At 50.3% G+C, this 27,652-nt stretch overlaps 1 protein-coding gene across 2 annotated transcripts; it reads right to left on the bottom strand.

Annotated features, from left to right (window-relative positions):
• Positions 1 to 47: 47 nt before the first annotated feature.
• On the bottom strand, positions 48 to 27,096 carry PSKH1 (protein serine kinase H1). 2 transcript variants are annotated; one of them, XM_047078614.1, is made up of 3 exons: positions 27,019 to 27,096; positions 15,997 to 17,023; positions 48 to 2,319 (listed from the first exon to the last, which is right to left on the bottom strand). In XM_047078614.1, the coding sequence occupies exons 2-3, from the start codon at positions 16,951 to 16,953 to the stop codon at positions 2,002 to 2,004; spliced, it is 1,275 nt and encodes a 424-aa protein (XP_046934570.1). In that variant the 5' UTR covers positions 16,954 to 17,023; positions 27,019 to 27,096; the 3' UTR covers positions 48 to 2,001. The 2 variants fall into 2 exon arrangements, with proteins under 2 accessions (XP_046934570.1, XP_046934569.1); XM_047078613.1 differs by lacking the exon at positions 27,019 to 27,096 and adding an exon at positions 17,775 to 18,049.
• Positions 27,097 to 27,652: the final 556 nt, after the last annotated feature.

The raw sequence follows: 27,652 nt of genomic DNA, 5'->3' as shown, positions 1-27,652 counted from the left end.
GCATGGCAGGGTATCTCCTCCTCTGGTCCACAGCAAGGAGCCTGGGCTGTCAGAATGGATGGGCAGCCTTCCCTAGGGAGGGCAGCCTGTTTATTGAGTACAGAGGATACATTTACAAACTGAGTACACAAAATAAATAACTGCACACTCTCCATCTACGGTCCATGGCATAAAGGCCCATGTCTCCAACCTCCCTCTGTCCTACCCTTAGGGTCAGGCCTATCTTGGACAAGAGAGGAAATAAATCCCCAGGGTTCAGGCCTCCAGAGGCACTTGGGGAAGTGAGGGGAATTCTGAGGCCACAGGGCTTGGGCTCTCTGCTGCCTTGTGCCAGGAGCACTGAGGATAGGAGGGAATGTTTAAGGCAGTCGACTTGGCCCAGAGTGTTCTCTTTGGCCTTGTTTCCCACTGGAGGTGGGCAGATGCAGAAAGAGGAGGGCCTGGCCCAAGGCTACCCACTGGGAAAAACTGAGTGAGGGCCAGTCTCTCCCAGCTGGCAGAGGCCCTGCAATCTAGCTACAGCTAAAGCTGGGCCACACCTCCTTTTCTGCCACTGAAAGCAGCTGAGGAAGAAGGGGACTTGGGTTCCAGCCTTGTTTGTGGTGGTGGGGAGGCACCTTGACTAACACGGGGATGGTCTGGCTCAGGCCTCCGGGAGAGCAGCCACCCAATTCCACCCACCTCCTGCAGGAGCTCCCTCCAACCTAAGATTCGGCAGGGCCCAGGCTGGACAGGTAATGCTGTGAAAGGAAGCAAGGACAGGCTGGCCCAAGCAAGGCCAGTTGTGAGAAGGCCAGGGCCCCAGGCACTCAGGGTTCAGAGGCAGGTCACACAGTATGGCTAAGTTCCAACTGGAGCTGTGCAGAAGCTCAGCAGAAGGGGAGTGCTGAGCAGCCTGGGACCTTTCCTCAACACAGCAGCTCCTTCCTTCCCACTTCCTCTAGAAGATGAAGGGTGAGCACAGTGGTCATTCCCAGGCTGCCCATACTCATGCCAGACACTAGATGGCGCCTTTATGCCACTGCAGAGCCTGAAGGGAAGGGACATTGGGCAGTACCAAGGGTAGAACCAGGGCTGACACTGGAATATTGATGGGGCTCTCCCTGGGAAGCCCCTGGCCTGTACCTTGGCCCAGGTGCCCCCATTCCCCAGGTAGCAGCAGTGGGGCTCCCTTTAATCCCCCACAGTTGGGAAGGAGGCACCTAGGGAATAGAATGGGCATCCAAGGGGGAGAAAGAAGTGATAGTGGGCTCTGCAAAGAAGGCACTGAGAGCAATGGGCTGGTGGGCAGGAGCTCTCCCTCCCACTGTCAGAGAGAGGTTAGAGCCTGGAGCAAGCCTGCTACCAACATGGCCACACAGTCCAGAAGGGCCAAGGACTATGCCATGGCCCTACCACCAGAGGTTCTAGCCAGTCCTGAGTCCAGGAGGGGCCTCTGGGGGTACCACGAAGGAAGACAGATCTTGGGTGAGAGGTGGGAGACTGTTTAGACTTAGCTGGGAGTCCAGCCAAGACACAAGCTTTGGGCCTACCTGGGCCTCTCTCTGTGTTACAGATCAGGATGCAATGGAATGTGGGAGGCCAGAGATGAAGGTTCAGTGGAGGAAAGAGGGTTTCAGAAGTAACTGTCCCAAAGAGTCCTGGGACAACAGGACACCCTCTACCTGGCACAGCTTGCCTCTTTGGTCTTGGGGAAGAGCCAAGGGGTGAAAGAGCCCGAGGCCAGGTCCTGCCCTTTTCCCAACTGGTAGCAGAGCAGTTGCCCACCAAAAGGAGCACCGGTGCCAGTTCAGAGGGCTCACATGTCCCCAGGCTCCCTCCACTTGGTCACACCAGGCTCAGGCCCAGGATGAGGATGGGGGCTGCTGAAGAGAAGTGGGTAGGGCCATTCACCTGCTGCCGGCCATACAGGCCTATCTCCAGAGAGGGCATCAGGGCCAGATGGCACAGTGATGCACGGCCAAGCTGGGACCATGGCATGTCTGCGCCGTAGCCAGCAGCTCAGCCGTTGTACTGCTGCTGGTATCGCAGGTTGAGCTCCCGCAGTTCCCGCTCACGCACACGGCGTGACTTGTTGGAGCGCGTAGAGCGGCTAGAACGCGTGGACTGGGCCGACTTGGTGCTCTGGCAGCGGGAAGAAGCACGTTTGAGGAGGTTCTGGGAGATGGAGCGGTGCAGATTCTTCATGGATGAAGAGGCTGCCATGCTTACCACCCACGGGTGCCTCAAGGCCTGCAGTGCAGTCATACGGGCGCCAGGATCCACCGTCAACAGGCGATCAATGAAGTCCTTGGCCAAGTTAGACACACTGGGCCAGGGCTAGAGGCCAAGAACAAGCATTAGAGTGGGAGCACTCAACACTGCTCTCCCCATCCTGATGATGCCATCACCATAGCACTTAGCATTATGCAGCATTCCAGCACTCTCCCCCTAGAGAGAGGCACTGCCCAGCTCCTCCCAAGTACAGCATTCTTTCTGGACCTCCCCTTCCTAGCCAACACTGGCCCAGGCCACCAAGCAGAGGCTGTTCTCTGGGTAAGGAGTCCATCTGACAAGTAGGAGAAAGACCTGTTTTCCCCCGTTCCCCCAAGCAGCAAACTTCTAAGGTATCTGGACTCGAAGCCTGGCTCAGGAAGGTGGTCCCCATCAAGATCCCCCAGCTACCCCCAAATCACTATAACTCAGGAAGATTTAAAGAGAATGACCCAAACCTTCCACCATATCCTGAGCCAGACTTAAGCTCCAAACTCTGGATGTCCATATCAGGCCACTTAGCAGGGAACTTCCTTGTCTTTTAAGAGGTGACCCACCTCTCTCCATCTGACAGAGTGATGGTGGGCAACCACTGCATTCCCCACATCAGCCTCCACCCCTCAGCCATGGGGAGACAAGGAAACAATTCAAGGCAACTAGATTTCTCCATCTGCTGAGAAGGCAGGGAGCTCTTGGGGGATAGGTGGGACCAGGGCCCTTCTTTCCAGTCTTCACGACCTCTTTAAACCACACAGGGGATGCCTGGCAGTGCTCTAGACCAGCCTCATTTTAGTACATTCTGTCCTCAGATAAACTGCACAAAGCCTGATCTCCTACAAACACCCGTGGCTGCCTCACCTCAGCCATACACCAAGCAGCTGTCTGTCTCAGGGACTCAGCCTGTACGGCTTGTCTTCACCCAGCTGAATCCTCAGGTTCTCAGGGTAAAGGACACTTTCTCAGGCTTCCTCTTAGCCCCCAGAGCTAAGCAATTATTCCAGTGATTTCAAGTTCATTGTTCATTCCCATTAGACCAAGCTAAGCTGGATGAGCCCTAGTGCCTGGTGCTAGGCATACAGAGGCCCTCAAGGCCCTCAAGCCCCTCTACTGGAGGAAGGTAGACACAGAACTGTTCTGAGTGCCTGAGTCTTCTGGGAGCACTTTGGCATGGGTTCTGATATTCCCAAAGAGTAGGCAAGTAGGACCTTTGCTGAGCCTACGGCGGGTTTGGCCGGGATATTGAGGGCACCGTCACCCTCCTTCCTGCCAAATGAGGTCTGCCTGTTCCACTTTATGGTGCCCTTTGCCCTGGGGCACAACTGAACTCAATCTCCAGGGGGTTCAGGAAAATCTAAGAGCCCACATTCAGGGCAACTGTATGCCCATTCAGCAGATACACTTATACACTGACTATTGCTTCCCCCAGTTCAACTTCCTTGACCTCCAATTCTTCCCCCATACCCTTCCCCACTTACATACAGGACGTGGAGGGGGAGCACCAAAGAGAACACTCTTCTGAAGTCCCGAAGAAGGGGTGGGGACTACTTGCAGTTGCTACCCTAACCTGGTTTTTGGAAGGCAAATCTCAGCTTTTACTAAACTGAACTGCTGGAAAATGACAGATCACATTACCGAACAATCACTTAACAGGGTCCTCCTCACCAATGTGCTAGCTCCCAGCAATTCCTGGGGAGACAAGAGCCCTCAGGAGGAAGACAGGGCCTCAGGATATGCAGGCAGGGGAGCCCATAAATACCTTGCTGAGAGCAGTGAGGGGGCGCAGAGTGACAGCCCTCCCACACACACAGTCTGGTCCAAGTTTCCCTGCAGGCCCGCGCAGCTCAGGGCTCCGCTACAGAAGCTGACATGCAGGGGGACTGGACTACACAGCTGCCACAGTAGCTTTTGGCTCACGGTTCAAGAAAGCCCCATGTCTTGCTCCTGCCATCTGAACACAAGAAGCCACTGTGAGGGGCCAGCCAGTCGAAACCACCGACACTCGCTGCAGCCCCGACCACTCACTTAAGTAATGGAAAGAAAGGCATAATGGGGCCCCCGACGGACAGAGCAAAACCTAGAAGCTGAACAGACTGGGTCATGGGAATACCTGTGCTGCCCTACCAGCCTTTCTGGTCTTCAAGAGAAAGAAAATCACTGAGAAATACACTGTGGCTCAGCAGGGCCTACTGGTGGGACAGCCCAAAGACAGAACTGGCAGCCCAGGCTAGCCAAACAGAGCTGGGACATCGATTCTGCCCATGCCCCCTTGGTCCAGCCAAGAGAGAAGAGGGACAACTCCTCTGATGACAAAGAAACAGTGGTGAAGCTGGACTCACAAGCCAGGAACCTAAACATAGATGGGTCAGAGACACCCCCACTTCACATCCATACCCAGCCAGACCAAGCCAGACCCCTGCAGTTCCACACAAGTCCAGTGCAGTCCGAGACTGGCCTCTCACCAGACCCATCCTGTGAGCTTAAGCATTTTCATCTCCAGAGTGACACATGCTCACACCAGGCATCGACCCCTGCTGCTCGCCGAGCGGCCAGCCTGTTAGTGACAAAAGTGAGCCAGATTGATCTGTGCCTTCTGCTCCCCCAGATGCTTGCCTCCCCAATTACTGTGTACACGCAGCCGTGTGCAGAATGCCAATGAACTCATTTATCTAAGGGCCAGCCCGGCCCTCTTCAGCAGGCCCTGGCTCTCCCCATCTTTCAGGAGCTATAAGCAGCTGGACCAGGTGGGTCCCCCAAGCCAATGTGACTTAAGCCATCCTGACCTGAGAATCAGGCTGTGCCAATGGCACCCGGCCTAACCCTCATACCCTGAGAGGCTTGCGGCAGGAAGTCAGGTAGGCCAAAAGCAGGTAAGTGGTCCTCAACCCACCCCACTACAGTGAGATAGGGGCTCAGGCTGCCCTTCAGAACAGTGGCCCCTGGGAGCACTGCTGAGGCCTCCAACAGTACTCAGCAAGGAAAAGCAAGACTCCACACTCACCCAGGGCCATGCTTCTGGTCAAGTCCAATTCAGTACCTCCTAAGAAAGCTTTCAATCCCCACAGACCAACCCACTTGTTTCCACAACATACTTGGGCCTCTAGAGCTCCATGAGTATGTCTGTCAGCCCATGACTGACTGGCTGGGTAGCACTGTGGGCATGAGAAAGAGAATAGTGATAAACAGTCATGCCTTTGACTTTCCATAGCTCTAACTGCTGGCTCTGGGTAAAGAACAGAACTCTCACCTCAGTAAACTTGGAGTCAAGTCAGGGACACATGTGAGGCTCAGGTGGCTGACAGAAGGGACAGGCCCCAGGTACCACCTGGCCAGTCTCCCAGAGGCTTCCACCTGTTTCTGGACTGACTTAGAGTATGGGGCATGGAAGGGAATGTTAAATGTCAGTCTGCCATGCCTCCAGATTCAGGTCTCCCTCTGCTGTGGGAGCCTAGGGCAGCTTCAATACCCAGGGTGAGAGCCTACACTGTCCTTTCCATGAGCCTTTTATGAGCTGTGTGTGTGAAGGGCTGGGCCCTGTCCTGAAAAGATAAGGAGAGACTGTAGGAGGAGGGACATCACCTCCACCCTGTTTCTGACCATCAAGCTGGTTGTCCTTTTCCCTAGTCTGTGGCCCTTGAGTCCTCCTCCCCTTGCAGTTAGGGTACCTACCTTTTTTTTTTTTTCCAAGTAAGCTCTGGGCCCAACCTGGAGCTTAAACTCATGACCCCAAGATCAAGAGTCACGTGTTCTACTGAGTCAGCCGGGCACCTCTAGGGTATCAACTCTTGATACTGTAACAGCAGAGAAGCCAAAAAGGGATAGATGGAACTCTCCCAGAGCACTTCCTTACCAACTTCACCTTCCTCATCCCCTGTTTCTGAGGGACCAGTCACTCCTCAGCAGCAGAATCCAACATTCCCTTTAAAGGGAAGCACAAAATCAGAAAGGACTTTCCACTCCAGCTCAGAGGATGAACTTCCCTCCTCCCCAGCCCCTTTTACTTGCTCTAGCTCTAATGTCACAGGGCCTGGGAAGAACACTGCCCAGGCCACACTACCAATGGTTGCGCCTTAAGCCCAAGGGCTAAAGGAACAAAGGATGAAGGCAGCTCTCTGGCCTAGACTGCCGAGAGAGGAGGAAGCTGCTTCCCTCCAGAAGCAAACCTAGCTCACAGGCCTTGCCCTAGACTCCCTCTGGCAGGCAGGTCTGCCCATTCTTAAGTGAGGGCAAAGAAAGGCCTGGCTTTTCTGGATGGCATCTGGGTGACAAATTAAAGCATTAGGCTGAAAGCCCAGAGACTTCTAGAGCTTCTAGACATTCTAGGTCTACTTTCTCTGTGCAACCTTAGAGAAAAGAAGCCTCCTCACTTTTAATATGAAGGAGCCAGGGGCGCCTGGGTGGCTCAGTCAGTAAACATCTGACTCTTGGTTTTGGCTCAGGTCAGAATCTCACAGTTCGTGAGTTTGAGCCCCATGTCAGGCTCTGCACTGGCAGCACAAAGCCTGCTTGGGATTCTCTCACTGCCCTCCCCACCGCCTCCCCCCACTTGTGCTGTCTCTCTCTCAAAATAAATAAACTTAAATTTTTTTTTTTAATGTTTATTTTTGACAGAGAGAGACAGAGCATGAGTGGGGGAGGGGCAGAGAGAGAGGGAGACACAGAATCCGAAGCAGGCTCCAGGCTCTGAGCTGTCAGCACAGAGCCCGACGTGGGGCTGGAACTCACAGACGTGAGATCGTGACCAGAGCTGAAGTCAGACGCTCAACCGACTGAGCCACCCAGGCGTCCCTCAAAATAAATAAACTTAAAAAAACATATGAAGGAGCCAAATGCAATGGATTTTAAGTGTCTTCCAGTTGCCAAAGTCCTGGATTCTAAGAACACGGCTTCCCAGCTTTCTTCCTCACTTGGCTGCAAGTGAGAAACAGAAGCATAGCATCTAACATTTAAATGGCCTTGACCTCTTGACCTCTCTGGGTTCTTTTCCAGGCCATGATGACTCGGGAAGGTTCCCTGGCAGAGAAGGTGGCCTCACCAAAGAGCTGCAAGAGCTGCTAGAGCTGTTAGGGGAATGAAGGGAGGAAAGAAGCCTGGGCTTTGCTCCCATGACTCAATCTTCCCTCAGCTTTGTCTCAAGATGTATTTTCAGACCCAGTATTCCCACCCCCAAAGGCCTCCTTCCTGTACTTACGTGGGCCTGAACGAGAGCAGAGAAAAGAGCACGTTTCTGGGAAATGGAGCTTTGGGTTTACACAGGAGAAGAGAACTATTAGTACAACAAAAACAGCACACTCTGACATTGCCCATGAGGCAAAGTGTTTTGAAAAATTCGGCAGAGCTAGACATAGTGTGGCAGTGGAGCCAGCAACCCCTTCCTCTGGTCAAGACACTCACCATCCTGGTGCCTGGGCTTCCACACCAAACAGAATCCACCACCCTAGGACCTGGCAGGGGATGGGTGGGGGCTGAGCAGCAGGAAAGAGGACCTTAGGGGAGAGAGCCTGAAGGGAGAAAAAGAAGGAAGATAATAGAATTTTAAAAAGATGCAGAGAATGAAGATAAAAATAAAACAAGAAAAGGCGTGACAACTTAAAGGTTAGCAAAGCTGTGTTCTGAAACTTGAAATGAGTAACAAAATGAAATCCTGGGGGCGCCTGGGTGGCTCAGTCAGTTAAGCATCCTGACTCTTGGTTTTGGCTCAGGTCACGATCTCATGGTTCGTGATTGAGCGTCACATCGGGCTCTGAGCTGGTAGCCTGGAGGCTGCTTGGGATTCTCTCTGTCTCCCTCTGTCTCTGCCCCACCCCCGCTCATGCTGTCTCTGTCTCTCTCAAAATAAACAAACTTAAAAAAAAAAAAAGTTAAATTCTGCACCCCCACCTGTCCCTGCCCAGAGTTCACAAAGTGAAGGACAGGGACAGGGGGGAGACAGGGTACAACTCAAGAATCCATAAGGATGCTACGTGCTCACTTTGGAATCAGGGGGATGCTGGCAACCTGTGCCAGCAACCAAGTGCTGTCTGCTTTTAATAATGTCTTGAGCAGTCCTGGAAGGTTCTGGATTTTAGAGCATGCTGCTGAGTGGTCTCTTTTAATTCCACTCACAGATTTTGCTGAGGCCAACCTGGCTCTTTAAAAAAAAAAAAAAAAAAGTAAGAAAAGAAAAAACAAGGGTGGGGGGGGGCGTCTGGGTGGCTCAGTCGGTTAAGTGTCCAACTTCATCCAACTTCAGCTCAGGTCATAATCTCACTGTTTCCGAGTTCAAGCCCCGCATTGGGCTCTGGGCTGACAGCTCAGAGCCTGGAGCCTGTTTCAAATTCTATGTCACCTTCTCGCTCTCTGCCCCTCCCCTGTTTACACTCTGTCTCAAAAATAATAAAATAAGCATTTAAAAAATAAAAAACATAGGGCACCCGGGTGGCTCAGTTGGGTAAGTGTCTGACTCGATCTCAACTCAAGTCTCAATCTCGAGAGTCCTGTGAGTTTGAGACCCCTTTTGGGCTCCGAACAAAACAAAACAAAACAAAAACACACACACACACAAAAACAAAACAAAAAAAACTTCCTCCCATTCTAATTTCTGAGACAGTTTGGAGCCCTGGTGGCTATTAGCATGTAACGCACACTGAGACTCTGTCCCTGAACCCTGGGTACACAGGACTTGGACAACATGGAACGACAGGATGAGTGAAGAGATGAAGGAGACTTCTGCTCCAAGCTGGCCAGGCCATACTGAAGCAAAGCTCAGGTCTGGGCACCATACTTGCTCTGGGAGACAGATGAACTGAGGCCAGGCAGGCATGCACGAGAAGAGTGACCTTGTGAGATGGAAAACTGACCAAGGAAGGAGAGTCTGGAGAGGCATGGCTGGTGGGGAGTGGTTGGACCAGGTCATCTTTAGCCATCCCATCCACCTGCAAGTATGCTTCCGCCTCAGTGGGGGCAGGAGGGGATGAGTGTGGGAGGCCGTCAGCGGATTTAAAGAGGTCAGATCGTGGGAGAGACAACAGCCGTGGCAGCTCCCAGAGGAACTCAAGAGCCTAGAAGCAACAGGGCCTGTGAGCAGGCAGAGCTATCCAGGTGGAGACAGACAATGAGAAGAGCAGGAGAGGGAGGGGATGGATGGCACACACCAGGCACTGCTCCAACACAACCCACGATAACACCCCTTTGTTGGAGAGGCCTCGGTGGGGCCAGGGGTGGGAAACAGCAGTGATGAAAGGAGGATCTGACCCTGAGTTAATGAGAAGCTGGAGGTGGTCAGGGCCAAGCATTTTGGTAGGAATGGCTGAATGCAGCAATGTAGGAGATGGGCCTCTGTTTCTGCCACCACAGGAGAGAACTGCTCTCTGGGGACTGTGTAACCAAGGTAGCAGCGGCAGAGGGAAGCCTAGAGGAGAGAGCTCCAGGGAGCTGAGCGGTGGACCAGAGGTGGCACAGGAAGGGGATATTGTCCCTCTCTGCTCCAAGCCTGCCTCCTGCCCCCACCAGAAGGAAGCTACCCCTGCCTTCCTCCAAGAGGTCTCCAAGCACAGTGACCAGTGAGGGTCCAGTAAGGCCCTCACCTAGTAGACCAAATCATATCACCTTCCAGTGACCAGTCAAGGATCTGGACTGCCAGCGTCTGCTCCTACAGTTAAGGAGGGAGACTTGTCTGTTGAATACTTACTGCGTACCAGGAGGTGTGGTGAAGTAGGGACAGCCCTTCCAGAGGGATCCCTCCTGGACAGGTATGGGGGCATCATGGGATCCTGGCATAGAGCCAGCACCATCACTCAGCTCTTGGCACCCAACAGCCACCAGCAGAGAGGCAAGGAGCAAGGGCTTAGAGATACCTCCCAGCAAAGAATTCTAAATCAATTTGTGTTTCCTTGTGCTGTCAGCTATTGAGACAGACATGGGAAAGCCATCCACTTACTCTGGGAGCAGGAGGCAGCAAGAGAAGAGTGATGAACTGATGGCCCGTCACAGCCCCCATCCACACTGGAGGTGGGAATGTGAGGCAGTTAAAGACAGCCAGCAGAATCCAAGCACAAGCCTGGAAACATGCTACCTGCCTCTTTGCATTTCATCTGCTGCCTGCACACAACGTCCAGTCTCCAGCTCTCCCACACCCCTGGAGAAGTCCTCTCCATGGTTCTGGGCCAAGGTCCTATCCCTACTCAGCTGGCTGCTATCTATCAGGGCATATGAATGATCAGCCCCCTCACAGGCGCATGATCAGCCCCCTCACAGGCGCCGATGCCCTTCACCTACAGAGCAACAGGACATGGCACATTCCCCATACCTCCTTTTATCTTCAACATCCCAGGGTTGAATGACAAGCGTTAAGGTCATTTAAAGAAGTAGGGCTCTCAGAACTACAAGATGGTCCAACTCACGCCCCTGAGCGCCTGCCCCTTGGTGCCACGTGGATGGGTAGTCAGACTGCAGCCCAGAGGCCATCCCTGAAAAGCCACCTCCCTCCAACAAAATCCCCCAGGGAGTAGCACGCTGGGTCTGCAAGTGGCCTTCCTCTCCCACCAAGATTCTGTCCCTTGCCTGGCAGCACTCTCTTTCTGAACAAGGCACTGTAAGAACCTCTGCCCCAGCCCAGCTGTTCGTGGGGCAGTCACTTGGGCTTGCCCACAGCTCAAAGACTGCCCAAGCAGACGGCAACAATTAAAGGCTGCCAAATGAGGCAGACAGCAAAGCTGCTGATGGTACCACTTTGCCATCAATCCCACAAGAGCCTCTTCGTCTGTCCTTACTCTAGGAATAGAACTCTTGAGAAAAGCAGTAACATTAGGCCGGCAACATCACATCTCACATCAAGTCAATCATAGAATCTCCAAGTCAGTGGGACCGTAACAGTCCTCTAGTATGGGTCTTAACAGATGATGACTCACCTTCTGTGTCACTCCTTTAGAAATAACTGCTCCAGTCCTTCTGGAATCTCTCATGACAAGAAGCTCCCTCTTTCGAGGTGGCTCTTTGTGTCTTCAGACTGCTCACACACTCAACACAGGCCTTCTTCACATCTGGCCAACATGTGTCTCCCATCACTTCCCACATGACCCTGGCTTGGCCCTCTCCACTCTGGCACCTCTGGTCCCCAGAGAAAATGCAGATTTCTCTTCTCAAAATTATCTGTCATAACCGTCTCCTTCCCAGCATTCCCTCCTCTTCCAAGATTCCTGCAGCTGCTTCTAAGCGGGTCTGATCACAGACTACTAGACACATCTCCAGCAGGCTCTTCACTTTTTCCTGGAGTCCAGCCCCCAGAAGAGGGGGCTGCCCCATCTGCCTGCCAGCCACTTTTGGGTCCTTTCCCAGGGAATCACCGACCACCAGTGCTTCCCTCAGGAGAAGCCAGGAGAAAAGTACCGGGAACATAAGTATTGATACACGTGCTGTCTTCAAGGACCTTACAGGCCTAAGAGATGTCCACAGACAACAGCCCAAGAAAGTGCTGAAACAAAGACTCCAGCAACATGCTGAGACATGTATGTCAAAGAACATAGACTGTGGGGATGGAAAAGCCAAGAACTCTGACACCAAGATGGCCTGGATTCAAATCACAGGCCTGCCACCCTCTAGCTGTGAGACCATGGACAAGTTACTTAACCTTGCTAGCTTCAATTTCCTCATCTGTAAAATGGGGCATTACACCCACCTGGCAGCACTGTTGTGATTAAACATGTTGGATACAGAACCCCTAGCCCTGTGTCTGGTACTCAGTAGGCACTACACAGCACCATTCTTGATGGAAGCAATCTTTGAATTGAACCTTTTAGAGCTGGTCAAGTTTCTACAGCCAACAGTGGGAGCAGAGTGAAAAGCCTGAGCTTAGTATGTGGAGTGAGTGGAGCAAACATCTTGGGCCTATGGTGTGTAGGAAATGGGGCAGAGAGTGGGGCCAGGGCTATGGCCTGAATATCCAGAGTGTCAGGGTTGTGGGGTAGGAGCCAGGCACTTGGTGTATTTCCCTCCACCACTGGGCCCCACCCGGGGATGTCAAGGCAGAAGCCTACTTACTCTTTGGACCATAGGGCAGTCAGGTGTCTCTCAATCTGCCCCTGTAAGATGATGCTCCTACAGAGCTGCAGGAGGATTCTCTCATCTCACTATGGTTCATACCATAGTGGAGCTCATTCTCTGGAATCACTGATCTGCCCCAATTACCCCAGGACATCAGGTTCCCCCATCCCCAACGGGGATTACTCCAACAGCCCCCAGTCAGCCTTTCTCCTGCGGGTCTCTCACAATACTTTCTGCTGCATTCCCCCTTTACTACCAAGAACACAGAGGACTCCCTCACACCTAATGCTTCCAATCCCCAAGTAGCCTCTGCAATTATGGAGCTCCCAACAGCAAACGGCAGGCCTGGCCCAGCCTCATCAACCTGTACTCCATTACCTCCAAACAATCTCCTATTTATTCTGAGCACAGTCAGCAATGTCCCTTTCTCTGAGCCTCCTCCTTCTCAAAGCTCACCTCCTGTAGAAAGTCCACAGAAACCACTGAGCCTGACAGGGGGCTGCAAAGACATAGGCTTCAGGAAATAAGCACATTGGGTAGGCACATACAACACCACTACTAGAAGGCGGGGGGCAGGAAAAATGCCCCTAGAAAGGCACTACCATGCGGCTTACTGTCAGGTGAGGAATGCACATCTCCAAACCTTGCTGAGCTCAAAGTGGGTGGTCCTTCATTTGCAGAAGAAGCTAGATTAAAACACCCCCTTAACATGACATGGTCTCAGATAGGTTTTCTCACAGGGCCTTGCTCACTTAGATGGCCTTCAGAAGGGCAAATGACCATCACACAGAAGAAGACAGATGACTGGACTGAGGGTGGGAGCAGGGCCCAGCCCAAAGAAAGGGGACCAGTCCAGCCACCTGATCTGAGCCACACAGCTCACGTTCCAGACTGCCCAAGCCCTGTGTTGGCATGTGCCTGCCAACAAGGATTTGTTCTGTGGCCATTTCCTACTCCTAGTCCTTTCTCCCCAGGCAATCTCAATCTTCATGGGGATGGAGAACATGACTTCATGTCTCTATGCATCTTCCCCAGGTGCACTTATGGGTAAGGCAATGGCCAGCAGAACAGAGAGATGCTTGGTCCCCACCTCAGAGCACCTGATCTAATGATGAGACCTCCCCACCCAGGAAATACCCCAGACAAATCCCACCCAAACCACAACTCTCTGTAGATGGTGGTAGAACAAGTTTTTGGGGTCAGATGGCATCTGTCTACTGTAATAGACAGGTGCCATCAGGGTTGGCCATGAATTTGACTCTGGAACTGGGAACTCATGCTTTCAGCTGCAACTGAGGGGTTGGGAGGCAAGGTTGGACAGTGCCCCATTCCCCTTGCCACACACACACTGGAGCCCCAGACTGTGATTCCAACAGAGCAGGAAGCAGGCTCAGGACCCAGTCCTGTGGCTACAGAAGGAGCAGGAAGCCTGAGTGTATTCCTCACTACATTCATTTGTCATTCTCCCAGACACGGATAATCAATAGCCAGTTAGGAAGACTGCAAGCTCCAATTAGATAAACTGCTTGATCAATAACTGCCAGAATTAGGAACTCTTGGGCAAACCTACAGGCTTTTGAAAGAGTCAACACCTTTGTCAACATCTCTTGGGAAACCTCCCTCTCTGCTATAGCTAAGTCCACTACTCCCTCTGCCAGGAAGAACCCTAACAGCCTGGCATCACACAGAGCTCCTAGTGCACAGCAGCTAGGTCAGGCCTTGGCACAACACTGTCTCTGGCAGGTGGATGCTGGGTCTTCTGGCCAGTGATGAAACCTGGCCCAGAGGGTGAGCAATGAGGTGTCCTCTGCGACCACACCATCACAGCCTGCGCTTCCCAGCCAGTCAGGGTTTGTTTTGTTGAATCCATTTGGTGCAAAGAAGATGTGAGAAACTTTAAGAGAGAGCTAGAGAAAGCCCCAGTTTCTTCTTCGCCTGTGGCCAGCACAGAGCTGGTCTAAAGATGAAGGCTTCTAGGGGCGTCTGGGTGGCTCAGTTGGTTAAGCATCCAATTCTTGGTTTCGGCTCAGGTCATGGTCTTGTGGTTCATGAGTTCGAGCCCCGCATCAGGCTTTGCACTGACAGTGTGGAGCCTGCTTGGGATTCTCTCTCTCCCTCTTTCTGCCCCTCCCCCGCTCACTCTCTCTGTCTCTAAATAAATAAATAAATAAATAAATAAATAAATACTTTAAAAATAGATGTATATTTTAAAGATAAAGGTTTCCCTCCCTTCCTCATACAACTCTGACACGTGACCTGGAAATCCCTCTAGGGAATGCCAGCCCCCAACCTCACAGGAAGTCCTTGACTGACCCCACGACCACATCTGGAAGCTGATAGGGAATTGATGGAGCACAGGACATTAAGCACTGAAGACAAAGTGGCAAGAGGCTTTGGGGTAACTTCTGCAGGAAATGCTGCTCTGGGCCAGTTGGCTGGGGCCAGAGAGGACCCAGTCCAAAGTCCTTGGAAGGAAAGCTAGGTTTCAGAAGGAAGCTGGTCCCAGAGCTCCTTCCCCTCCACATGGGTAGTTCAGGAGGCATGGACAGCAGTCAGCAGGCCCAAGCCTGAGAGGAACGCCATGGGGAGCACTCTGCAGGGGAACTTGGGGAGGGGCCCTCACTGCCTTGGCAGAATCCTGTTCTCCTACAAAGCTTACTTCACCTCCTATTTAAGCCATCACATATTCTTTTATTCACAACCTTCCCAAGCCCACCATTATGCTTGTAGCACCTGGTGGTGCCTATGGTCAGCCTCCTCTCCTACCCAGTCAGCATCCTGCCTAAGAACCAACCAACTCTTTCTTTTTGTGCACCTTCCTTCAGCTCCCACCAGTACTGAAACCTAAAAGATTTTTTCAGGTATCAGGGAAATCCGTGGATCCAAAGACACAAACTCCTGGTTGAATCTGGCCTGCAGGTTAGTATTTGTTGGCACAGAAGATAGTACGTAAACATGTGAATGGATTCCAACATTTTACAATCAAATTTTCTGGCTTCTCTTTAGAAAACTGGAATGTCTGGGTGCACAGAATCCTCTGGGCTGTGTGGCAAAACTGGGAAAAGATGAGCAGCAGCGGCTCCTGTAGACAGGGCGTGGTCACGCTAGCTTGTCCCAGGTCCCTGTGGAGCAGATGTTGTGGCTGCCCTGTCCCACATGCTCCGGCCCGCGCCTACGGTGCTGCTCCTGTGCATGTGGACAGCTCCCAGTGACAGTGCCTGCATCTCCCTGCTTCTTTGCCTGAAGATTTTCTCCAGCACTAGCTGGCATTCAGGACAGCCCAGAAGTGCCAGGGATTTAATGCCCCACCCCCTAATAAATTCTCGACTCATGCAGGAGTCAGTGTATTAACACCCACCCACGTTCTTGTCCCTCAGTGGTACAATTCTGAGGTATGTCCCATGTGATTATTCACAGGGCTCCCAGTGGGAGTTCCAGTGGCCCCCAGGAAGTCTACTTCTTAATATGCCCTTTAGTGGCTTCCTCCCTTTCTGCCTTACCTTCCCCACCCTTCATCTGTGCTTACTGGAATCATATCCCAATTAAATGATCTGCTCCCAAGTCTCAGAGCTCACTTTTGGGGAAACCCAAACCGAGATATCCTACTATTCTCTACCTGCCTGGCCCCATGAACATGGTCCTCAGAGCACATCCTTCTGATCAAGAGCTGCAAGATATCCCCCCACCCAGGGGCCTCCCAACATCCCTGAGACAGGGCAGACTCACCTCCCCCGAGTAACTGTACTTGCCCCTGAGGATTTGCCGGTATAGCCTGGTGCGGTTGTCATCCTCAAAGGGCATGGTGCCACTGAGCAGGATGTAGGCAATGACACCCAGTGCCCACATGTCAACTGAGTTGGTGTAGGGCTTGCGGACCAGGACCTCGGGAGCAATGTACTCGGGTGTGCCACAAGTGGTCTTCATCAGGCAGTCATCACCCTTCTTGCGGGCACTGGCCAGGCCGAAGTCAGTGATGATGATCTTGGAGTCAGTGCCTGGGTGGTAGTAAAGCAGATTCTCAGGCTTGAGGTCTCGGTGTGTGATGCCCAGCGCATGCAGATATCGGACACCATCCAACACCATCTGCAGCACCCGTGTGGCATCACGCTCAGTGAAAGAACCCTTGGCGATGATGCGATCAAAGAGCTCTCCACCAGTGGCCAGCTCCATCACCATGTACACACGCTCCTGCGTCTCAAACACCTCCACCAGCTGGATGATGTTGGCATGACGCACCCGGCGCAGCACACGCAGCTCTGACTCACATACTTCTCGCCCTTCCCGGTACTTGGTCTCAATCATCTTGATGGCATACGGCTGCCGGGTTGCACGGTGCTCCACGCGTACTACCCGGCTGAAGCTGCCTCGGCCAATCAGGGCTTTGATGTCGTACTTGGCTGTCACACGTGGGTCAAACTTAGCCCTATACTTAGCCACCCTGGCCCTGCGTGGTGGTTCTGAGGGAGGCTCTGTGTGGCCGGCAGTGGGGGCACCAGGGCAGGGGTTTGCACACTGACTGGCTGCTGGGAACCCAGCTTTGAGAGCACCAACACTGTCCACCTCTGTGATGAAGTGCTTGTACACATCACTCTTAGTGCCACTGAAGGGCTCCACCTTCTTGACGAGATCCAGCTGGACATCCTTTGGCGGCTCAGGAAGGACCTTGCTTGTCCCACAGCCCATCACGGACACGGGGGCATCCTCTCCAACGAGGCTGGCAGGACCTGCTCTGCAGGCAGTGCCCCGTCTACACCTACGCAGACAGAAGAAAGGGCAAGTCAACATAGCCAGAGATAGCTCTGAAAAGATAGCAGCCACCCTCCTCACCTATTCTCCCTTGCCCCTCAATAAATGTAGCCTGAAGACCTGACTCTAATATGGTTCCCTGGAAGGGAGGATGGTGTTGGCCCCTGAGTGCTCAGTGAAGGGTCCAGATGAAAGGTTGGGTCTGAGCTCCATGGTCTTGACTTATATCTCCCTGGATCTGATTCTCATGCTGCTTTCCAACACCAAATGAAGGGCAGGAACATGCATGGGGCTCAGCTGTCGCTGCCCCCACCCTCCTCCCTACTCTGTCTGGGCCCCTTATCCTAGTTGAAATTCTGTTTTTTTAAATGTTAAAATCATTCCTCTTATTACTCTGACTCATCTTTCCTGAAACGGGGGTGTGGAATGTTGGAAGCCGACTCTCCAACACTATCACCCAGCAGGGCTCAGAAAGCAGCTTCTCCAAGGTGTCCCTCATGGATATCTTTCCTCGCCCTCTAGCCTCCTGCAGGGGTTGATTCCTTCCTACAACTGCTGCCACCACTACCATCACTACCCTGGTTCTCTGCCCTAACCTTACTCTTTTCTAGATGGTTCTCATTACTTTGCTAATGCACCATCTTCACCTGGCAGTTTAACATCTTGTTCCAGGGTCTTTCACTTCCCCAGTTCACCATACAATGCCACACAACCCAAGGCTGGCTGAAATCAAACCCTGTGAACTTAGGACTACAAACCTTAGCACGTTGCCACCAGGTAGCCACCAAACTATCTTGGGCTTCATTTAAGAGACAAAGGAGACCATGAACTCAGAAACGACACTAACAGTTTCATCTAGATGTGACTCAGGCTGTGGATCAGAGTACTCTGCTTCCTTGGGATGAGGATCCAAGAGCTTCTCCATTTGCTTCCCAGACAGAGATGTTGCAACCATTAACACCCTGTGGCTGGTAGGGCCTGGATAAGGTAAAGTGTTGAAGTAATGCTTTCCAGAAGTCACTTCTACCCTGGCCATCCTTCTCTATCTTGAGGGCCCCATGGGTGAAAGAAGAGGGATGAGAATTTCCTATTGATGATGCCATACAGAATTAGGAGTAAAATTATCAAATCAGAGCAAACATTTATTAAACATTGTAAAGGAAAAAACCAGCTATTCCCCCTTCCTATGTAAGGAAATAAACAGTTCTTCCCTACTGTGTATTTTTCTTCACTCTGTGTGTCTCCTCTACCTTCACAGAGAACACTTCATTTTGACACCTCTGATCACATGTGTGGTGTCCCCACCCCAAGCAATTCTTGTAACACCAGCCAGATGTCCTACAATTTAACTCAATTCTGACACTGTCTACCCAAAGGTAGCGTCAGATCCCACAGGTTAAGGGCTCAGGCTCCCTAAGACTGCCCTCGCCCTTACACACACTGCAGGTACCAGTTACAAGTCTAGGTTATCACCTGTGTTTCTGACCAACCGATCACAGACAGGGGTCCCAACAACCTCCTCCTTGGGTTCAATCAATTTACTAGAGAGATTCACAGAACTCCCAGAAACACTTACTTACATTTACAGTTTATTAAAGGATATGATAAAGGATACAAGTAAACATCCCGATGGAAGAGATGCACAGGGCAAGGCACATGGGAAGGGGCATGGAGCTTCCATGCCCCCTCTGGGTGCACCACTCTCCCAGCACATCTACGTGTTCACCAACTCAGAAGCTCCCCGAACACCCTACTATTGGGATTTTATGGAGGCTTCATCATGTGGGCACAATCAATCATTAACTCCATTTTCAACTCTTCTCCCTTCTCAAGAGAATAGGAGGCAGGGCTGAAAATTCCAAGCTTCTTATCATGGCATGAGTCTTTCTGGTGACTAGCTCCCATCTAGGAGTCACCTGGGGGCCCACTCAAAGTCACCTCATTAGAATAAAAAACACTCCTATCACCCAAGAAATTTCAAGGGTTTCAGGAACCTGTATCAGGAACTAGAGTCAAAGACCAAATATTAGAATAACTGATGCTCTTTATGCTCTTATCAGTTAAGAAATTACAAGGGTTTCAGAAGCCATGTGCCAGGAACTGGGGGCAGACACCCATAGATATTTTTGTTTACCTCACAAACATCTACTAGGTGCTAGGGATTCAGGAATGGTAAGACATGGTCCTGTGTAGATTATATTTTAACACACACAGACACAAAAGCAAAACCTGGTCACTAAGGTCACAGTGCAAATGAAGAAAACATCATAAAAACAGATCATTTCAATATAGCATGTTAAGTGTTAAGCTTGAGAAACAACAGTAGACATAAGGAGAGACACAGGAGTTAAGGAAAGCTTCCTGGAGGAGGTGACCCCACAGTGAATTTCGAGTAAGGATGAGTCAGGTGAGGAAACGTGGGAATGGTGTTTCAGGCAGAGAGCACAATACACTCAAAGATTCAGAGCCCCAGAATAATACCCTGTGTCCGGGAATGGGCAGTTTGGTGGTATGAAGACAGGACTGGGGGTGGGGTGGCTTCAAGTTCTTGAAGCAGCAGGAACCAGGTTGTGGAGAGCAGCACAAGGTAGGGTGAGGAACCAAGACCGTCCAGGGAGGTGACTGGAACTACCAAAGAGTTTACAAAGAGAGGCAATCAATCTGTGTTTAGAAAGAAGTGAACTGGAGGAGGGTCAAAGTAGATTAAAAGGGCCAGGGAGGAGGGTGGTGGCCCAGATAGCAGGGTGGAACGGAGGGGTGTCAGCAGGAGAATGGACAAGGACTAAAAGCTAGATATAAAGAGTGAAAGGAGGGGCGCCTGGGTGGCTCAGTCGTTTAAGCGGCCGACTTCGGCTCAGGTCACGATCTCACAGTCCGTGAGTTCGAGCCCCGCGTCGGGCTCTGTGCTGACTGCTCAGAGCCTGGAGCCTGTTTCAGATTCTGTGTCTCCCTCTCTCTCTGACCCTCCCCCGTTCATGCTCTGTCTCTCTCTGTCTCAAAAATAAATAAATGTTAAAAAAAATTTTTTTTTAAATAAATAAAAATAAAGAGTGAAAGGAAGGAGAGAGGGTGACACGCTAGTCCTTTGCTTGGGCTCCTGGGCAAAACAGTCAGCAGCATACCAGGAGGTACACGTTTGGGAAACTGTGGGAAAAGATCAGTGTTGGGTGTGTTGCAGGGCACGTGCAACATCCATATGACATTCACTGTGGATCACTGGAAGTAGAATCTGACACTTGAAAAGAATCAGCGTCAGAGATTCCATGGCTAACCACGGGTGGTGCTTTGAGCTAAGGGGCGACGCCTAACCCACCCCCACCCTCACCCCCGGGAGAAGCCAGCAGGCCATCCGATCAAAGGCAGCGGAGGGAGACACAGGCAGGTTTTGCTGTGGCAACTTGGGCATCACAGAGAACCCATAGAGGCCACCAGATTCCAGTGAGTCAAGGGCCTGCTTCTAAGGTGGTGATACTGCCCAATGTGGCTAATTCTTTCAAGGAACAAGCTCATCACTGAAACATACCCAAGAGCTCAATTATCAATCAATCCATCAGATAAAAAGGAAGAATCTGGAGACCACAGATTAAGGGCTCAGATTTTAATCAACATGTGGATATGACTGTCAGTCGAATGAGGTATATCTTTCCTCACATGAGGGAAGATTCCTCCATCAACTCATCCACATTTGCTGCAATTCTCACCCAAATGTCGAGGAGATCCCACACAGTAGCTTAGGAAATCATGTTTAAACAAAGGCATTTAGAAACAAGCTTCTTTTTCACAGAGGCTAAAGATTAGAACCGTGGACAGGAATTCTGCAGATTCATCTCTTCTTTCAGGGAAAACACAATACTCTCAATGTAGTCAAGGGCTGCAACTCAGGAAGAGGATAGTTCTTGGGCCAGGTTTCCTGAGGCACAATACAGGGCCCTGATCCCCAAGACCACTGGTAAGCAACATCTATCACCATTCAGAGAGAAGACAAATGGCACAGGTGACCCAGCACGGCCACTCAGATGTCTTCTCCCTGGTGAGGCAGAATCCTAGAATCGCAAAATAAATAATTGTTTCCAGGCATATGCACTGGGTCTTTTTGTTTAAATGTGCACATCTAGTCTGGTCTTGCTGAGAAAAACTAAGGTTTACAAAAGAAAAGGCCTGACTTCTCACTTTAAACAAAGTATGGGCAGGGATCTCAAGTCAGCACTAAGACAGCCAAGGAGTATCCCTCTCTGACCTTCCTTCTTCCTTTCTGGGACACAGTTTCTCCCACATCTATTTCAATTAGAAACTCTTCAAAGATAAGCTGATGCTGGTACTCCACCTTCCCAACTACAGATGAAGAGTAGAGGACAGAGGCTGCTAGCTCAGGGGGAGGGCAACAGCCGACAGCCCCCAGGTGATCACAGCTGCTCCACACTCTAATCACATCTGTAAAAGTCTCCTTCGGCAGAGGTCAGGTGAAAAGGCAAACGGGGACAGGGAAGGCATCTGACAAAACTTCTGGGAATAAGGGCAGAATGTTTTCCTGCCCCCAGCTCTCCTGTGTAGCCCCCAGCACAGTGACCAGGGTGTGAGACAAGACTCAGGAGGTCACACCTCGCCAGCTATCACAAGTCACTATTCCCTTTCGCAACACCAATCCTAACACATCTTTCAGAAAGAACTGAACTCTCTAAAGTCGGCCTCCATACCCTCAACTCCCAACCTCCTGCCAAGCACTCCTCAAGGAGTCCCAGCATGTTGGATAGAGTGTGGTAGTGGGCATGAGCATTCAGCACTACTGTCCTAATACTCTACAGAAACGAAAGGCCGAGAAAAACATAAACTTGTCCACAGCCACTTAAGATAGTGACTGCCAAGGAAGGACCTAAATCTCCTGGTTCTCCATCCAGAGCTCCTTCCATCACAAGGGAGACTCCGCAAGTGCCTGGATCTCAGCAGAGGTCGCCAGGTCAAGGCCTCTACCCTTCCTCACACCACTCTGCTAATGAATTAACAAACCTTTACTGAGGACCTTTTCTGAAGGATCTGTATTATGAAACCTCCATTCCAAGTACACTCTGGGTCACACTGCTCACTGCTGTACTCTAGACTGCCTTAGAACACTAGAACTGTCAGCCCCCTTGAAGGAAGAGGCTACTTCTTGGGTTTCTAGAACTCTCTGGCACCCAGCAAAGTCCTGAGCTCAGAGCAGTGATTCGTGTTTGCTAACAATGAGTGAAAGGTGGACTGGCTCTTGGATTTCTACCTGCTGCAAGGCACCAATTTCAGAACCTCACAAATTTTCAAGTGTCGGGAAGAGACCAGACTGGTGGTTAAAACAGAGCTGTGCTCTTTCAGTGCCTGTGTAAATGTCCTCAGTGACCAAGGAAGCTGGAGCTCTCAGGTCTGTTTGAGTCTTACAGATTGTTAATTGAACTCCAAATCAAATTTGTCCACAAGCTGCCAGACCTGACCCATGGGAGAGAGGGGGCGGGGCCTACAATGGATCTTGAAACAATTTCCTGGCCACGGAAGCCAACTGTGTGGCTCTATCCAAGGCAGGGGCCCATATGCACCCAGCCCTCTCCAGTAACACCCCCTAAGATTGTTCTCCACAGAAAAGCTTCATAACCTTTCACCTGTAAAAGGTTATGCTCTATGTTTTGAAAAACTATCTATCAAAATGAAGTAGACAGTAATCTCCCAGTAATCCCAGAAATAAGGAACTACTAAACAACACTTCTAACCATCATGGGGCAACAGAGATACCAGGCAAAAGAGCTTGTCACTTTAGATGAAAACTCCTAAACAAGGACCTCTGCAACCTTAGGGAGAGTAAGTGATTCTGCTTTTTCAAACTGGGAAACTGACACTGCATCTAGCAATTCCACTTTCAGAAATAATGCTATAAAACCACTTTCATGAGTATGCAAAGGTGTATTTGTACAAGGAAGTTCATGGCAAAGTTCTTTATAATAATAATGGACATTACCCAAATATCCATCAGTAAGAGAATAATTAAATAAAGATCCATTCATTCAATGGAATACTCTGAAGCTGTTGAAATGAATGAGGTAAATCCGTATATACTGACAAAGAAAGATACCAGTCAATTTTATTGAATGGCTTCGTGCCAGGATCCATATCCGTGATATAGTAAGTCGTTTAAAATAGCATCTGAAGTATACATCCAATGAGGGGGTTAAAAAAAGATACAGACATGTATGTAGAAAAAATATCCTAGAAAGGTAAAAGAGAAACTTGATGGTGACTGCCTCTAGGGTGAAGGGAACAGAAGGAAGGAAGGAAGGAAGGAGTGGAGGAAGGAAGGAAGGAAGGAAGGAAGGAAGGAAGGAAGGAAGGAAGGGAGAGGAGAGGAGGGAGGGAGAAAGGGAGGGAAGGAGGAAGGCAAGCAGGCTTTGACTTCTCACTTTACATATTTCTGTGATTTCTGCAATGCTATTTTTTTTTTTTAAGTAAGCTCTACACCCAATGTGGGGCTTGAACTCATGACCCTGAAATCAAGAGTCCTACGCTCTACTGACTGAGCCAGCCAGGTGCCCCAGCTATTTTTTAAAATCATCACTACATATTACGTTTTTAAAGTTAACAAAAATATATACTGTAGAAATGTACAGACTATTATACAAATTTTGTAAAGTGCCAGAGGAATATACACCAAATTATTACAGTGTTTGTCTAAAGACACTGTGCATTATTCACTCCTATGTTTTAACTTTTTTTTTTTTTTTTTTTTAAGTAGGCTCCATGCCCAACATGGGGCTTGAACTCCAGACCCTGACATCCCAGAGTAGCATGCACTATAGACTGGGCCAGCCAGGCGGCCCAGTTTTAACTTTTAATATTATTTCATAATAAAAATTGTTATGACTTCCTTTTTTTGTTTGTTTTAAAACAGCTCCATGCCCAGCCCACACAAGGTTTGAACTCACAACCCTGAGATCAAGACCTGAGCTAAGATCAAGAGTCAGATGCTTAACAAACTGAACCACCCAGGCACCCTGATTTCTTTTTAGAATATAGTAACTCAGGACACCACTTCCCAAGGACTCCAGTTAGGCATCACTGCTTTACATGGTAATAACTGGTGGGCAGAGACTCCTGCCTTAGGGCTGAGAGGAGAAAGTTCAAAAGTTTGCTGTGTCCTCATTTAATCATGACCCCAGCTCCATCTAACACATCCCACCACTGGCCATCCCACCATCAGAAATACAGAGTCTGGCAACGTACCTGGAGTTCTCCTTCCAAAATCCCAAAGTTCAACCCACAAATATTTACTGAACTCCTGCTGTGGGCCAGGAACCCTGCCAGGGGCTGTGACAGGCAAAAAGAAGGTTGCCATAAACTCTACTCTCAAGGAACTTACAGTACAGATGGTCCCACATCAAGAGTCTCTCTTATGATGCCCTTTGAGGCCACTTCAAGACTGGTAGCCTGGAAAGGGACCCTCTGAGATAACTTTCCTCCGCAAAATGAAAACACGACATTTTTTTACTTTAGCATCGTATCAGACACCATGACAATAGAAGGCTGTCCCAAGAATTAGCTCAGTAATGACCTAGCCAATACAAATCCGCTTAGTATTCACTGAGTAAGATTCTTGGAAGGAAAGGGATTTCAAATAAATAAATCTCCTTCTAGCTCTCAACAAGCAGAATTACTTCCATTCTTCCAGGGCTGTACTTCTCAAAATTTTCTCTATGCACCCTGGTATTGAGGGGGACAGCTGTTCTCAACTATCTGGAAACTCAAGGGTCAGTACTTTGGCATACCTACAGCTCATTCATATCATACAGTCGGGAAGCTCTGAAAAGGACAAAATTGCCCACATAACATGTGAACACTTGTAAAGTAAAACAGAAGGCCAAACCAAAGCCTCACTCATTTAACTATGAACTTGTGACTGACAGAGATCCCCAGTATCTATTTCAGATTCCAGAGACAGTAGGATCTTCAGGGGTATCCCATTCCAAGTGAGGTGCAACTCTAGCTCGGTGTCAGGGGCAAACAGGTTTCCTGACAGCTGTACTTTCTCTAGCTCATTTATACAACTTAAGAAGTTCAGGAATTGCAATTAAACGGGGAGAAAGCGCTTATACAACAAACCTACCCTCTAATGAATCAGCATTCCAAATTTCTTCCAGGGGAAGGACCAACTGCAACTGCCCTGAGGAGAAGCACAGTTTTGTCATAGCTTTCCTTGATAAGCAGAAATTACCTTGAGGAAATTACATAAGGCAGCTTCCTACATGAGACTCAATTTGAAGAGCCAACAGGCTTCCTGAGATCTCCTTTTGATAAGGGACACACTCTGGGAGAACAGCCATTAATAATAACGATGTCTTCCATTTCCTGAGTTCCAACTGTGTTAAGTATCTTATATGCACTCCCACTCTTCTATGCAAGTACACACAGTAGCCATGATTACTGCTATTTTGGGATGAGCAAAGTGGGACTTCAAGGACCTCAAGATCTCACAAACACCAAGAAATGAATCCAAGTCTTTCTGATTCCAAAGCTCAAACTACTACCACAAACTACTCAAGCGAATCATACTGCCTCCCCAAAGTATGGGCAACGAGACTCTAACAGGAGTCCATATGGCACAGCTAAGCCCTTCCCAATGGACAAAGAAGACCCAACAGTTTCCTAGTGCAATGACAAAGATGTTCAACTAGGGAGCAAAGTCACCTGAAGTGTTGTTTTTTGTTGTTTTTTTTTTTCCAAAATACAGTTTCCTACCAGATTCCAGATATTCTGAATCAAAATATCAGAGTGAGACTCTTGAATTTGTATCTTGAAAAATTACCCCATGAGATTTTAGACCATCAAAGTTGACAAGGCTGCACCACCTACCACATGCATACATGTGCATGTGCAAACAAGAGATACACATTTGCTGTGCTCATCTCAGATCGCGACCCCTAATAGGGGCTCAGTAATATAGCTGAATCTGGTTCTAAAACCAACAACCCATCCCAGTCCATTCAGCTCCTACTTTATAGCAGGCACAGAGCCAGCCAGGCACTCAGATGCAGACAGGAGACTCACTCCCACCATCACGCGACACAACATGATATACTCAACAGTAGTCACATGAATAAAATGACCGAGGAGCCAATGGTTACTTGTAAAGCAAGAGAGGCTTTTGCAAGGAAAGGTAATCTAAGATGGATTTTAAAGGATAGATGTAAATTTTCCATTCTGGTGGTTAGGGGTGGGGTAAAGAAGAGTATTTCAAAATGTATTACAAGTACAAAAATGAAAAAAGACAAAAGTATTAAAACACTGAGCTCAGAAGGTAGAAGTGCCCAGGTATTGACTTCCGGGTCATGCCTCTACCAGATTATGAAGAACCCTGAATGCCTTACTAGTGAAGCTTGGACCTCATCCTATAGGCACCAGGGATCCAGTTTCATGCAGTGAAGGACTTATTCAAATTTTCAGGTGGAAATTATCGCTTCAGCAGCTTCGTGGAGGGAGAGTGGGCGTGGGGAGCTGAGTGTCCCCTTATAAACTGAAGGATGATGGCTTGCGGAGCAGGCAACCCGGCTAGGCTCAGGCCTGCTTTTTCCCAGGCTGAACATGGAAGCGACCAGCTGCCCCGACAGCTCCTAGCGTTCAGTCGCAAAGGCGAGGTGTGAAGTAGGTGCCGGACACGTAAAGGCAGTGAGGACAACCTGCTTAGTTCACCGTGACCGACGCCGGCTGGTTGAACAGCGGGCAGGGCAGCTGACCACGTCCACCAGGCCCACACAGCCCCAGACATCGGGGCCACCCAGCACAGCAGCACGTTTCGAGACCAGTCCAGCCTCGTACAACGGGGATCCCAAGCAGCCACCTGGCCTGTTCCCCAGTCCCGCAGGCCCCTGCACACTGGGCTCCTGCGGGGCTCCCTGGGCAGGGATAGGCCCAATGCGCCAGGAAGCGACCGTGGCCGCAGGTCGTCAGTCCCTCCCGCCCGTCGGGCCGTCGCCCTGCGCCGTGCCGCCTCACCTCGCACGGGCGGCAAGGTCTTCGGCGTCTCGGCGGCTGTGCTGACCCTCCCCGGACCGCGGACAGGGTCGCCGCCGCCGCCATCCTCAGGCGTCAGCGTCGTGACATCATCACAGCGCGCGCTTTACGCCAAAACAAACCCAGGCCGCCCCTGGGGCGGGGAGGGGGCGGACCCTCGGGAGAGCCTGGCTACGCTTATAGCGCCTCTCCCAGCGTGGCCTGCCAATCAACGCCTTCGGGGCCGGGACTTACTCTCTACCGGCCGGGTGAATCAAGTTAACCCTGAAAGTAGCTCGACCTTAGGCACCGAGAGGAACCGCGGGAGGTAGAGACAGAAGTGTCAAAATTTGTTGTTAGGGCAGAGGGTGCTCTGTAGTGCGAGGGTGGGGACATAGTGCGTTTCAACAGAGGTTTCTGAGGTGCCTCTGGAACTCTGCTAAGGATCATTTTAAAGTTCATTAACAAATCAAAAATTTGTAACTGCAATTGAAGTAATTTAGGCATTCAGAAGTGTTAATTTGGCTGTCATCACGGTGGAGTTGCAAATGGTTGAGGATTGGTGAAGGTTAAGTCAGTCTTGCGCTAGCTTCGGAGTAATGAGTTTTAAAATTTTTGTTATTGTTATTGAATTTAA

Source organism: Lynx rufus, unplaced genomic scaffold (genome assembly GCF_022079265.1).
Source record: "Lynx rufus isolate CCGP_SWC_20201006 ecotype Redwood Valley unplaced genomic scaffold, mLynRuf1.p SCAF_16, whole genome shotgun sequence".
NCBI lineage: Eukaryota > Metazoa > Chordata > Mammalia > Carnivora > Felidae > Lynx > Lynx rufus.
Note: the sequence above shows the minus strand (reverse complement) of the source record. Positions and strands in the feature narration are given on the sequence as shown.

What these genes read in the sequence shown, in the direction of transcription:
- PSKH1 (XM_047078613.1), bottom strand. Translation starts at nt 17,821, where the DNA reads ATGAAGCCCAAGATAGTTTGGTGGCTACCTGGTGGCAACGTGCTAAG. An exon ending in CCTGGTGGCAACGTGCTAAG is followed by an intron (nt 17,024 to 17,774) that starts GTTTGTAGTCCT and finishes CTGTCTGCGTAG; the next exon opens with GTGTAGACGGGGCACTGCCT. An exon ending in AGTACAGTTACTCGGGGGAG is followed by an intron (nt 2,320 to 15,996) that starts GTGAGTCTGCCC and finishes CTTGGCCTCTAG; the next exon opens with CCCTGGCCCAGTGTGTCTAA.